Source organism: Arachis hypogaea, chromosome 5 (assembly GCF_003086295.3).
Source record: "Arachis hypogaea cultivar Tifrunner chromosome 5, arahy.Tifrunner.gnm2.J5K5, whole genome shotgun sequence".
Taxonomy (NCBI): Eukaryota; Viridiplantae; Streptophyta; class Magnoliopsida; order Fabales; family Fabaceae; genus Arachis; species Arachis hypogaea.
The window spans coordinates 26,910,542-26,925,450 of NC_092040.1; the positions used below are offsets into that span (position 1 = coordinate 26,910,542).

The window sequence follows — 14,909 nt, forward strand, 5'->3', positions numbered from 1 at the left end:
GTTATTTTTTTTGCTATCTCTACTCGTATTTGTATTTAATTTATGATTTTTCTCTCTCTTTAAAACTTATCACTCTTGCTTTTTTTTTTCACCATTAGATTGTTTTAAATAAGTTACATTTAGAAATAAAAAAATAAATTAAAATAATCTTAACAATAAAAAATTTTAATCTGATAAAAAATATGATATATTCAATAAAAAATTAATTACTAAATTAAAATTTATCTATAATTTATAATTAATAAAAAATTGGCTTCTTCTGGAGTTGATTTTTTTATATAAAAATTATTGTTATATTATTTTCGATTATAAAGAAGTGGTATGTTTTAATTTAGTATGTAGGTAATTACAAATCGGATGATTTCGATTTGTGTTTTAGAAATTTTTAAAAATTAAAGTTCATAAATTGAAAAATTAGATTTGTGTAAGTTCGCAAATTGGAGGGTCAATTTTGTATAAATTTAACAATCAAATGGTCAACTTTATGTTTTAAAAATTTTAAAAAAGTAAAGTTTACAAATTGGGGAGTTGATTTTATGTTTTAAAAATTAAAAAAAATTAAAATTCACAAATCGAAAAATAGATTTGTCATCTCTATATAAAAAAAAATATACTAAATTTCACATATTATTAAAAGAATATTACTATGAATCCAATATAAAATTAAAAAGCATGTACCGAAATTCTTTTGAGCACGAATTATAAACTCTAAAAATCAATCACTAATTAGTTATATTATATACCAAAAATATATTGACTGTTTTTTTTTAAATATAAAAAATAATATATATTAATATATTCAAATATATAAGTGGTAGATAATTTTTATGGTGTAAATTTGTTGGTTCGGCCTTGCCTCGATGGAAAGAAGTGGTACTGATTGCAACAGAAGTTGAAAGAAAACCATATCTCTTTATAAGGAATAGAATCCAGTTCGGAATCTAGAAACTCTCAAGTAACTACTTTACAACTTTGCCTTTGAATCTTGATGATTGGGTTTATACTTTATATTAAAGGTTTCTTCTTTCATGAAGTACCCACAAGGCCACAACAAGACAAAGGTGATGTGTTATTGTTACTCTAGAGAAAAAGTGAAGTAAAAACAAAAGAGATAGGAGGGGGGATTGACGGTTAGGGGTAAGAAAAGAATGATCAATGAAGCATTGAACATTTTATTCTGTTCTCCAAACCTTTTATTTAAATTATTTAAATATTTTATTTACTAAAATATTAAACGTATAAAGTATTTAAATTTTTATATTGCCATTATACATTTTACTATACAGAATAAAAGATAAATAGATATAAAAATTAAATATTGTGCATACCTTAAAAAAATATCCCATACATTAAAATAAAAGTAAAAAAAATTTCAGTCTAGTATATTTAGATATGTTACCATTTGATTTATTTTAATTTTTTTATGTCGTCTAATATTATTTAAATAATTTAAAATTTTAAAATTATATTCATATAAATATTTTAAAATTACATATATCAAGTATATAATGTTCAATTTTTGTATTTATTTATCTTTTATTCTATGCTATGATGTATATACTAAACATGACACGATACAGAAAATACCGACACATTAATTTTAAAATTTTATAAAATACATAGACACGTATATATAAATTATAAAATATAAAATATTTTTTAAATAAATCGTAACGATATTTTAATATTTTATTGATCTTAAAATAAAAATGATTTTTTAATTATTTTTAATGTATTATTTTAATTATATAATATATTTAAAATATTTTTTATTTTAAAAAATAATAATATATATTATTTTAAATTTATTTCAAAAATACATGTTAATAATAAAACTAAATATATTAACACATAATAATATTTAAAAATATATTTACTCATATTTTAAAAAATAAAAAATTTATTAAAATACAATTAAATATAAAAAAAATCAAATTATAACAATATTTATTGTATTCAAAATATGTCCATACAAATGGCAACTCACGTCTATACTTGATAGATTCAGTGGCTTCGAGCTGTATAATGACGGTCTAAAAACTTAAATACACTCAATGGTAAATAAAATATTTAATTTTATTTATAAATTAAAAAATCGCAACCTGTCCCTTGTGGTTTCACTCTAGTGATCTAGTCTTTCATGTCTGGGAATTTATTTTAGGGTCCTCTTTTTGTCCCATTGGGGCCACTGATTCTTAACTCTTCCATGGTTTGTTCAGTACTTGAGTGAGATATCAATGAACGATTATTGTTTTTTTATTATTATAATTTCTTCTTTACAGGCCATTGTAGCTGAGTAATAATTCTTGGTTCTTCCATTGCTGAATGAATTTGGTGTAGGTGTGAACCTTGTCTGAAAGTTTAAAGGTAAACCCCATTTCTCATTAATGTTGTTTCAGATTAAAGTTTCAATCTTTTTTGTCTTTTTTGTTTTGTTTTGCAAATATCTGGCTCACGGTTTTGTGGATTCACCAATTGATGATGGTGTTTTTCTTTTTGGTGGTAGTCTAAGTTGTACTTGTGTTGGTTGCTTGCAATTATGAACACAATTTGTTGATTTTATTATATTTTGTAAAATGTTATTGTCTCTGCTATTTAAGCAAGATGGGAGAAACATCAGCTTCCAATGATGGCTTGCAAGCTTCTGTTTCATTGGGTAGATTTGAGAATGATTCATTGTCTTGGGAGAGATGGTCTTCTTTCTCTCCAAACAAGTACATGGAGGAGGTTGAGAAGTGTGCCACACCTGGATCAGTGGCACAGAAAAAAGCCTACTTTGAAGCTCATTACAAGAAGATTGCTGCCCGCAAAGCCGAATTGCTTGCACAAGAGAAGCAAAATGAAGATCAAAATGGTATGCATATCACTGGCGAAAATTCCGGTGCTGGTGCAGTCTTTGATGTATTCAACAAACCAGGTTATGTTGAAGTGGTTAAGATAGAATCTAGTTCTGTTGATGAGATTAGTAGGAGCTACATAGTTTCTAGAGATTATGTAAGTTCTTCAGCTAAGGCAGAGAATGAAGAACTGAAAACCGGATCACATAGTTCGCAGTTGACAGATAAGCCTGAAGAAGTTGTCAGCACGAAACAAGAAGATAGTATTGATGTTGAAGTTGAAGATGTGAAGGAAATTTCGCATGTCGTGTACAAGGTCAAGGAGACAGGAAATGCCGCAGAAGTTGAAGTAAAAGAACTGACACTGGATCATACTAAGAATGTTGAAGCAAAGCATCTGACATTGGATCATCCTAGGGAATATAAGGTTTGCATTCCTATATCTGTCGAATTCATCTTCCTTTTCGGGAAAACATTGGTGAAATCATAATTTTTCTTGCTTCAAGATTGGCTCTACCTAGATGCCTGTTCTCACCATCTATTTTTGATAGGTTACCCCCATAAAAAGGGAAAGCAATGTGGCCAAGACAAAGAAGACATCAATGCAACCTACACCTAAGATATCCCAAATTTCAACACCAAGAAGTTCAAGTTCAAAGCCTACATTAATTCAAACAAAGCTACCAGCACCCAGTTCTTCTACTAAAAATGCAGATTCTCCATCTTTATCAAGGAAGCAAATTATTTCAAGTGGCCAGAGCAGAAAAGTTGCTAACAAATCCCTGCACATGTCCATGAGCTTGGGACTAAGTAATCATGATCCGGCTCCTCATAGTACAGTGGGGAAATCTTTAATTATGCAGAAAATGGGAGATAAGGACATAGTGAGACGAGCATTTAAGACATTCCAGAACAATTACAACCAGCCAAATTATTCTGGTGAAGACAGATCCTTGGTGAAAAGACAGGTATGGAAAATCTTTATGAACAATTGTTGTTTACTGTTGATATGTCGGTAATGTCGCATTGATTTGGGAATGCTTTCCTATGTATATCTTGGGCAGGTTCCTGCAAGGGGGACAAGGCCAAAGGTTTCTACCTCTACAGCTCCGCAGAAAGAAAATGGACAGTACGTAAATTTTTGCTGGACAGATAATGTGTTTTGATTTGCACCCATTTAATTCCTTAATGCAATCTGTGTAACCCCACTTTGTTTACCAATTACATTCGGTTGATGCATCTCGACAAGATTTCGAATGTGTGTTTTGCTTTAGCCTACCATCAGATGATGTCGTGTTTTTGTTTTGTTTCCTCAAGAGTACAAACTTATCAACCATAAAGACTGCATAAATGATGAAACATTGGAAGTTAATGTTATATGAAGTAATTCAGTTTTGGTTATATTTAGCTCTAACTTGATCCATCCACAAATATTCCTTAATTGAAATTTAGCAAAACTATCTGTAAAACCATCGTTGTATTTTTTATTGAGTTAGAAAGTTGTATGAGAAAATATGATTACCTTTATTGATGTAATGTAACATAAGGTCAATTTTCTATGTTATGACTCTGTTGAAGTTTTTTCTATAATAGGCCAACAAAGGTTGAGAGTATTGATAGAAGAAGTGCAGATTCTGTACGAGCTACTTCAGTTCTGAGAAGAGATGTTAGAGCGGAGAAAGGGAAAGAGGTAAGAAGTGGCTCTTGATGTTTGCCTATACATTAGATTTCCTTTGATACTGGGAGTTCTCATTGGATTTTGAAAGTAATGCTTATTTCTACTGACCAAAAAATGCTCTCGCCTTTTGTCTTTTAAACAGTCCTTTAGAAAAATAGAGGAAAAATCGAATACAAAAATGGTGGTAGAAAGAACACATCTTCAACCAAAAATAAAGGTACTCTTTCATATATCACAGTGTTTCTCTATGGAAGATATGTGCATACATTTATAGTGAATCAAAGGCAACTGCTTAAAATATGTAGCTGAATTTTATAGGATGAGTAATCCTAGGTTATGTTGTTATTTTCAAGTAGATAAAATATGCATAAATTGGATGTTTTTCTTAACTATCTATTCTTCAATGCAGGAGGAAAAAGAGGCAGAGATCAAAAAGATAAAACCTAATTTCAAGGCTTACACCTCTACCAGCATATTGGCCAGGACAAAAAGTGTCAAAGACAAAGAGTCATTCAGAAAAGGTATGCATTATACATCTCATTTTTTATTTATTTATTTATAATTTTATGCAAAACACCCTCCTGCACCTGTATTTGTACCTGGTACAGGCACTGCATTCCTACCTATGCATCATCATCTTGGTAATTTGTAGTGTTTATTGCCTTACAATTTTTATGTGCTTAAACTTACATCAAACATTCTAAATATCATCTGTTATTACATTTTAAAGACAAGTGTATAAATGATTACATATCTAAAAGCTTTACCTTTAACTTGAAGTTAGCTAAAGCTTGGACTATGGAGATTCGTGAGACACTTGGCTGTCTAGTTTTGCTGTTAGACTTATTTTTTCCACTGTCAAAATGAACTTGTATAATGTTTACTGGGTCAGAATAGAGATAGTAGTAGGAGTTCTTGCTGTGCACATTCTAACAGCATTTCTAGGAAACGCTCCCTTTGAGATATGAACATTTGCTGACAAATCGCCCAGTCTTTACCTCGACTGCATGATGAATCCTTTTAAAGTAGGAACTTGATTACAAACTTCTAAACTATACGGACTTCCAGTAGTTAAACCTATTAAATACTAACTCATTTTCATAATTTAGAAACATCCCCAATTCTTTGAGTGGTAATATCGATACTTTATTTACATGTATGTGCCAGAGCCCAGGCAGAAAAGAGGGTCCGGTGTAGGGTGAATTCAAAAAATTGGATTAAATGAAGCATTGACAAAGGCTGCAGCCTGCATGTTCTAAACTTATATTCCAGCTTACAAATATTCAGTTCCTGTATTGGATAATCATTCAATGTATTTTATTCGTCCAGGTTGATGCTAAGATTGGGAACCCTTGGTAGCCGCCCACTGCCACAGGTGGTGAAGGTAAAGATAAAGAGAGATCAAAGAAAAAGAAAGAGTGAAAAAAAAAAATCTGAAATACACCATTGATTCAGATATATGATAGTATATCTTATATCTGTTGAGGGGAAATTTTTATCGGAGCTCGTGAATCATGGAAGGACTAGAAGGAAGAAATTAATTGAAAATGGCATCCATAGTTGATAATTAATTTCTTCCCTCACACCCCCTTCTACAATAAGTTTTAGACAACATTGTACAATGTCTTTAATGATGTTGTTTTTCTTTTTGTTTTAGGCATACATTTCTTGTAGGTAGTTGCTCCTTTTACATATTCCCCCCTCTTGAGTCTTGATCCATTGTAGACCATTATCAAATAAAAATGCTTAGGTTTATATAGTTGCAGCAACCAATTATCCCATTCACGTGCAATAGTGCAAGACCTTCTTGTTATGTGGGGAAACAGGGTGAAGAATTTCCAGAATCAGGTAATCCAAGACTTGTAAAGTTGGCTACAAGATGCAGATTCACTCGAGCTTGGCATGTATACGTTCTTCAATAAGCTCTCTATTTGTTACTATATGTTGATAATTCAGTAAGAATTGTACTAGAAACTTAGAATGCAGTTAGTTTAGTTCTATAGGAGTTGCTTTTAGTCTTTCTAGTGTTTAATACTTCTACATGTATTAAATTCATGTATAAGTACTGAGTAGTGGGGAAGCATAATTACTACTTAAAGAGTTAAAGCCAATCCTTGTAATAATATAATAATAAATGGTGAAAGAACTTACTTTTCTATATGATATCACTAATTAGATGAATTGAAGATGTGTATCGAAAGAAATTGAAAGAATCAAAGATCCTTGTACACCATTAGAACCTAGAAGCTTCTCCAAGAACATGGTTCTCTATACAAAATTATAAATGAAATGTGCAGTTACACGTTGAAAAGTGAAAACATTCCAAATTTCGAATCATTTTGGCCCTTGCAATGTTGTTTTTCATTATGGGGTTTGAACTCTACCTTTTGATGTACAATAAAACGCTCAGATAAGAAAAAAAATTTGAATTGTTTAGGCCTATGGTAACCTTGGTTATCTCTAGTGACTAAGATTAGGCCAAACCAGGATTCCTTTGAGCTGCTTGCTATGTTCAAGTGGGTTCAAAACCTCAAAAGTCCTTTCTACTTTGTGCACTTCCTCTTCTGCATGTTACGAGCAATCTCAATGCATGCTTGATCAACCATTCCCAGAAAATCCTTCACTATCTCAAACAGTTGAAGCGGTTGTTCACTCTCTTTCCATGCCCCTCCTCCTTGATAATAAGCTGTTGTTTTCTTCACAAGCTGCATCACCCTTCCATGTTCTTCACTCACCAATTTCACTTCTTCCTCAGCTTCTGATAGAAAACGGTTCATTTCTCTTGCAAAATTCCCTCCTTTATCATTTCCTCCACACTTCAAAACGAGTTCTCGAATCTCAGCTATCCTTGCTGAAAGTGCTGAGATTGAACCAACAAAACTTTTGTAATCTGTTAGTGTTGCTTTCTTTACATTGGAGAACTCAGAACTGACCCCTCCAACAATTGGCAATCCTAGTATTATGTATTCCCTTTTTCTTTGTTCATCTGAAACAGAATTCTCAGTGTTTCCACTGCTAATACTGCTGCTACTTCTACTTCTGCTGCTACTTCGGCTCACGCTGTAGTCTCGATTGAGAACAGCACGTTTGCCTTCAGATCGGACCACTTCCTCAACCACAAAGTGAAGCAATGTGGTTTTTCCATCGGTGCTCTTCACATCAGAAAGTTTCCTAAGAGAAGCCAAGTTGAAAGCTTGAGCATTACCTCTATGAGTACCTGCATTCATGCGATTTCCGGCCTTAAGCACTGCTTCAAGAAGCTTCAGGAACACTCCTTGGTTCCTAAGCTCCTTACATCCCAACTCAAGTGTCTGCAGAAACTCCTTGATTTCGACAATCTCGGCATCATAGTTCAGCCTGAACAGCATGGCATTCAAGCGCTTAAACGCCGAAGGAACGGCTTTGAGAGTATGATACAGGAAGGACTCCGCTGCAGGAAGGTTTTCAGGATCTCCTCTGTATTGGAGTATTAGAGATTGCTCTTCTTCTGTTGGAGCAACTCTAGAAAGCTTTTCAATGGTATCTGTGTTGAGGCCATGACCATCAAGGAGTGCATCAAAGACTTCTTTTCTTGATATTGCAAGAGATTTCAACACAATGGCAGTGTTCTGTGATTTTCTTGGGTCAAGAAGGGTGGATGCCTTTGTTGATGGAGCTGAGGCAGAGGAACCCTTGCTTGGACTCCCTGAATCATTCGCTTTTGGGGTGTTGTGGTTAACAACATAGCCAAAGAGAGCTTCCATAAGATCATCATCGACCCTGAAGAATTATATGTAAACAATAAGTGCCAAATTCAAATGATCAAAATTTGCATATTAGTTTCAGTGAATTGAATGTGATAGGAATATTAGTATTATACCTGAAGGAGCCACGGTCAATTTTGTCCCAAACCATGGAGTGATCAAGATTAGCATTGACTTTATCCCAATGCAGAGGCTTCAGTTTCACTTGACGATTGCTGGTTTCTTGCATATCTTCATCTTTAGATTTGCCTTTTCTCGAGTATGATGGTGCTTCAATAGGGGTAGGAGTTGGTTTTGATGATGACTTTGGATTTCCTCCCTTTGGTGGCCCCTTTCTAGAAGGAATCGGTGGAGGCGGCGGTGGCGGGGCTTGGCTCTTTCTACCAGTAATTGGTGGAAGAGGAGGAGGTTGTGGTGGAGGTGCTTGGCTCTTTCTTTCTGGTACTGGTGGAGGACATGGTGGTGGCACTGCTTGGCTCTTTGGAATTGGTGGCGGAGGTGGTGGAGGTGGCGGCAGTGTAGGTGCTGAACTTTTTCTATCTTGGATTCTTGGAGTGGAAGGTGAAAGTGGTGTAGGAGTTGATGATGAAGAAATGGAGGGTGGTTTTGGTTGTGAATGGCTAACAAAATCAAGTTTATCAAAACCATTAATTGGAGGAGGAGGATGAGGTGGTGGAATCTTCATAATAGTGTATGGTTCTACAGGAAATATATTCAAATGTGAAGAATTTGAAGATAACCCTCTTAGCAAAGGAGTTTCTTGAACATTAGATTCAGGTTGTGTCCTTTGATCATAATATCCTTCGTGATCGTTTTCTTTGTTTTTGTGACTTTTACCCAATACCTCTTTTGAGTTCTTACCATCTTGAAGCCTTTTCCAAAATACAACATCCAAACCATTCTCATCAACAATCAGCCCTTTTATGTTACCTTCCATTCTCTCATACACACTCACCTGAGGTTGAGGTTGAGGCTGAGGCAGAGGCACCACAACATTCCTATGATCTCTATGTGTTGCAGAAGAAGCCATGGTTGTTGTAGTAGTGTTGGTTATGTCAATTCTCTTCTTTGCTCTGAAGCACCTTAGACCTAAGAAGAACACAATTCCACAAACAGCTAGTGTGCATGCTGCAGTTGCAGCTACAGCCTTTGCTACTTTACTGTTTGATGATGGTGATGGAGATGGCGGTGATTCTTCCGGATTTATTGTTGGTAATGATGGTTCTTCTGCTGTTTCAATTGGATAGAAAGTTTCAATGTTCTGAGGATTAAAATTGGTTTGGGAATAACATGTTTGTATCAAAAAAATATGTGAAACAAAGAGAAGGCTCAGAAGAAGCACAGCATTCTTCAGAGCCATAACATTAGAGAATGAAGCATGGATTAGATTACATTCATCACACGGTTTTCTAAATCCTAAGACAAGAAATTTTAATGCACTTTTTCTTCTTCTTCTTCTTCTTCTTCTGTTCTTTCCCTTGATTATAATTGAAAGTTTGTCCATTTTCTTGTTATATTGGTTTTGTTAGTGTGTGAAAGTTTCAAAAGAAGTAAGCTGATAAATGTCGTTAGTTGGTAGTTTCCAATTTCATTAAACCATGCAATGACCAACATGACCCTGGATCTTAGAAATGCGTAAATGGCGTAGTTGAGGGGTATTTTAGTACTTTTGTGGCAGGATTTGGTCAAACTACAAAAGGATATGTGAATTAAGTAGTATTTGAAAGAGACTTGTCACTTGTGCACTATTCCACTGACTATGTCAAACATGTTAATATTGCATGCGGGGTTTGAGGTGGCACTAGAATAATGATCCAAATCCAAAAGCTTTTTTTCTTTTTTGAGTCAAATGCCATTAATTTATCATCATGGCACAGTTATCCTATCTTTGACTTTGCCTTAATATACTACCAATTATAATTAAAGGTATCTTATTTATATACATTAACTTGCGAGTTATTCTGATTTATATATTGTTGAATGAATTAGACCGTGAATATTTAAAAAAAGATAAAGAAAAATAAATTATTAATCGGTTCCGCTACATTGCCAACAGCATATTTGTCAACTTCTACCAACTCTTATTTATAATTGTATTTTTATGGAAGTGTGTTCATAGATGTGTCTAATAAAAATGTCTTTTTTATAACTGTGTTTAATAGAAGTGTCTTTATAGATATATTTTCTGGATGTGTCTCTTTATAAATGTATTTAAAATATATTAATTATTAGACACATCTACGAATACACTTCCATAAAACACAAATATAAATAAAAATTAACAGAAATTAGTAGATAATATGTTGGTAACCTATACTTTTCCATTATTAATTAACATAGCATACTATTTAGTAGCAAATAATATGCGAGTTAAAACTAAAAATGGTGTCTCATATATTATTTTAATGATTAATGAAAAGTTAGATTAGTTGCTTCTAGAAGCTAAAAAGGCACAAGAAGAAAGGGAGAAGTTCCATTACAGAAATTTGTGGTGAAGGATTTGGTTGACTTGATGGTCATGCTGACGCCAACCTATATAGTAAGGATCCAAGATGTTTTGTTTGAACTTTGAAAGACAAATGCTCTTGTGGAGACATCATTAAGTGTAGATAATATTGTAAATTGTTAAATTATTTAATATATTTAATTTAAATATATTTTATTAAATAATTTAAATATTCGTAATGTTATTTTTATGTAAAGACAGTTTTATGAAAGTATATCTACTTTTTTAAAATGGATAAAGATATTAAAAATATTTTTTAAAATATTTTTTAAAAATTAAAATTTAATTATTTAATACATATAATTAATTAAACTGTATTATTTTTATTAAAATTAAATCGAATAAATCAGTTTAGCTAAAAAATTAACAAATTAAATTTTAAACTGATTTAAATTAATATTTTTTATAAAAATAACTATAATATTTTTATTATAAAAAATAACTAAAATATTAATATTATATATATATATATTAATTTTGAAGATTGTAAATTCTAATCCTATGACGATAGAAAAGAAAAAAATAAAATTTAGAATTTTTAAAATTAATATATATAATAAAAATATTTTAGTTATTTTTTATAATAGGTATATTGTAGTCATTTTTTATGAAAAATAATATTAATTTAAATCGATTCAAAATTTAATTCACTACTTTTTAATTAAATTAATTTATCTGATCTAATTTTAATAAAAATAATACGATTTAATTGATTATATATATTAAATTTTAATTATTAAAAAATATCTTTAAAAATATATTTTAAACGTTTTTATCAAGTAACTCCCTTTTAAAATGGCCTATTTGTATGGTGTAGTAGTTGGAAACTAATATACATACATAGTGTTGTATCTTCACATATATATGAATCAATTCTCTTTCTCATAGGATTAACGTGAGATTATTATTTACATTAAGTCACTGTTGGTTACTATGCAGGAGTTATTAAAAAAATATATAAAAAAATAGCTACTCATATGTTGTTAATATTTTACAACGAAATTTTATTTTGTAATAATTATTTATTTATATACAAATTTTTTTATTTTTTTTATGATATATTACTATTTATTTTTTTTAATTTTCACTTTTATTTAGAAATAAAAAAATAAGATAAATACTGTAAAATCAATTTGTAACTCAATTACTTAATTATTTATGTGATTATCAAGCAGCTGAATACATACTTATTCTCTAATTTACAAAACTTAACAAATATATTGATAAGAATATTAGTTTAACCTTTTATTTAACATATTTATTTATGTTATATCTGTAATCATATTATATCTATTTTTACGTATATATTTTTTTTAAAAATATTCTTAATATTTTTTAATGGTATATTAAATTAAAATCTTAAAATTAATTGTAACATATGATAAAAATAAAAATTAAACTAAATAGATATTACAAAAATAAACACATGCACAACTCATTTAACTCAACTCCAAATATAATCACAGTAAAAAATTTTCTAACTCATCCATTTAATTAACTACTTTACCAACTTTCATAAATCTACCTAGCAATTTTTCTCTTTTCCTGACCAAGATCATAAAACTCATTATAATTTGGGTCTAACTGCTACCTATTACAATCAAGTTACAAGTAACCCTAAATCCAAATAAGTGAACAAATCTAGCGGTCACTCAACGACATAAAGAACAAATCCGTCGCGCCGTCACGTGTTTGTCATCGCTGCCCACCCGTCGCGCCGGGCACGTGCTCGCCATTATAGTAGATTAATAAAAATAATTAATAACTACATTAGAGTTGATATACTTAACACCGGATTTAAAAAAAATAAACAACACATGACATGTTACTTTTTTTTATTAATTAAATAATTATAATTCAAATTAATTTTAACAAAATAACTTAAAATTATAATTTCAATTTTATCACGTGCATAACACAGATTATTACACTCGTTAGCGTACTAAAAATGCATGTTGTTTGGGAATAAAAAATACTACCTATTCTTTAAATTTCAGCCTTTAGCCGATCTTTTAATTTAAATAATATTATTTAATTAAAATTTAATTAAAATACATTTTTATTTTTTAAATAAACACATAATTAATTAAAATTAATTTAAATTTTAAACACCTAAAATTTTTTTAATTTCTTATCCACATAATAAAGCAGTTACCTTACTCTATCATTTTCTTCTCTCTCTCGTATACATGCTCTCTCTCTCTCCATGTACGTAAAGTAGATAAAATCAATAAAAGCTTTTTTTCTTCTTTGCAGGTAAAGAAACACTTGCTTGAATATGTACTTAATATTTTATTATTATTATTATTATTATTATTATTATTATTATTATTTGTTTCATCGTTTATGTGACTACCAATTTTGTATTTTTCTTTTTTTTTTATCCTAGTATGTTAAGGAATATAAGAATCAACTTCTTCAGTTATGTTTAAAAATATAATAATTTATTTATTTAATAATAACTAAGTTGATCTTATTTGATTTTAATAATGAAGTTGTTACAAATAAAATAATTTATATTTTAATTTATTTGAGTAAATTTACCATAAAAAATCAAAATATTTGAGTAATTCATATTTTCTTTTACTCTAGTACTCTTTTTAACATTTTCTTTTGACATCTGTTATCTTTCTTCTATTCTAATAAATCTAGTTTAATTATATATATATATATATATATATATATATATATATATATATATATATATATATATATTAAAATGTGACTTCAATTTTAGATCTGTTCGTAATTCAAATTATGTACAATTATATTATTTTATGTGTTATGAAAATTTAATGTAGTATTTTAAATATATTTACGATACATTTAAAATAATAAATAACAAAATTAACTTATTAACTAAATAATATCACCTCTTCTCTTTTGTATCTAATTATATTTTAGTTCTGTATGTTTGTGTTTAAACCAAGGTTCTGAAAACCGAATCGGTCATCGAATCGCTCTAACTACTGGTTTATTGGTTTAGAGGTTCAATCGATTCGACTGTGGTTGAATCGAAAAAACCGTTTTATAATAAAATAATAAATAAAATATAAATAAACACATGAAAATATAATTATAGTCTAATCTAAACTTTAAAATATCATTCAAATTAAAAGTACTACATAAACCAAAATGTTATAATTTCATTCAACTACAAATTCAAAAGTCAAAAAATAAAACAACCAATCAAACATAACATAGCAGCATCAAAATGATCCAAGTTTGTAATCAATCATCAACCCTACCAAGTGGAATAAGGTTTTTGGTTGTATATCTTTCTTATTTTAGCTTAAGTATTTGATTAGGATTTGCTGAAACATATATTTTCTAGGTCCTGTCATTCACCCAAAAGAAGAAATTCTACCCTTAAATGTATCATCAACTCATCATCATGTTAGCAACCGTGGTTTCTAAAAAATGTACACCTGTGAATAACTAACAACCCATCTACAATAGAGCAGGATCATCATCACCGCCTTCTAAGATGTCCATGTTTAATCTTCATTTACATAATTAAACAAATATTTATATACCAAAAAATATAACGAGAGAATCTTTCAAAGGTACTTCTCTTGCAGCTTTTTTTGAAACTTCCCCCTCTGAAGCTAGAGCTCGGTCAGCACATAAATGGGAATGAGCCACATTTCCAACATAAGTGAAATCATACATGTTATTGCCATCACCAATAATGAACTGTTCAAGAGAGAATTAAAATTAAAGAATTAAAAGACTTTAAGAAATTTTCTGGTAATAAGTTACATGTGCATATTGCTCTGTCCAAATCCCTCTTTATTTTTGGAAGCACAAAGGTTTTCTATTATTTGCAACAAGCCAATTTCTTTCAATTCATGGATAATTTGAATCATCAAACTATGTCCCACTCAAGATTAATTGTCCAGATTAATTAGCTACTGAAGGAGAATACAAAAATTTATTAGGGCACTCACTACAAATACAAATGTAAAGCATAGCCTTCAGCAGAAACTCAAGAGTCAGGAAGTATGACTGAGTATGCCATAGCATCAGCTACAAGGCTCTACAAAGCAGTAAAGTCAAGCTAATTGCTAACTCTTCTCATTCTGCTCAGCCCAAAGGGGATAGGATATAAGAGCAGAGAACAGATCGAATAAACATTAAGCCTG

General features: G+C 30.4%; 2 protein-coding genes across 7 annotated transcripts; one reads left to right on the forward strand and one right to left on the reverse strand.

The window, feature by feature from the left end:
- The first annotated feature begins 1,969 nt into the window (after positions 1–1,969).
- On the forward strand, positions 1,970–6,696 carry LOC112801022 (uncharacterized). 6 transcript variants are annotated; one of them, XM_025843524.3, is made up of 9 exons: positions 1,970–2,057; positions 2,283–2,367; positions 2,605–3,264; positions 3,389–3,805; positions 3,902–3,966; positions 4,431–4,527; positions 4,658–4,732; positions 4,925–5,036; positions 5,845–6,696. In XM_025843524.3, the coding sequence occupies exons 3-9, from the start codon at positions 2,605–2,607 to the stop codon at positions 5,847–5,849; spliced, it is 1,431 nt and encodes a 476-aa protein (XP_025699309.1). In that variant the 5' UTR covers positions 1,970–2,057; positions 2,283–2,367; the 3' UTR covers positions 5,850–6,696. The 6 variants fall into 6 exon arrangements, with proteins under 6 accessions (XP_025699309.1, XP_025699308.1, XP_025699306.1 ...); XM_025843523.3 differs by having other exon boundaries at positions 2,008–2,057; positions 2,601–3,264; XM_025843521.3 differs by lacking the exon at positions 1,970–2,057 and adding an exon at positions 2,073–2,209 and having other exon boundaries at positions 2,601–3,264.
- LOC112801021 (formin-like protein 4) lies at positions 6,674–9,815 on the reverse strand. The gene is made up of 2 exons (XM_025843519.3): positions 8,375–9,815; positions 6,674–8,274 (listed from the first exon to the last, which is right to left on the reverse strand). The coding sequence occupies exons 1-2, from the start codon at positions 9,760–9,762 to the stop codon at positions 7,059–7,061; spliced, it is 2,604 nt and encodes an 867-aa protein (XP_025699304.1). The 5' UTR covers positions 9,763–9,815; the 3' UTR covers positions 6,674–7,058.
- Between the last annotated feature and the right edge of the window lie 5,094 nt (positions 9,816–14,909).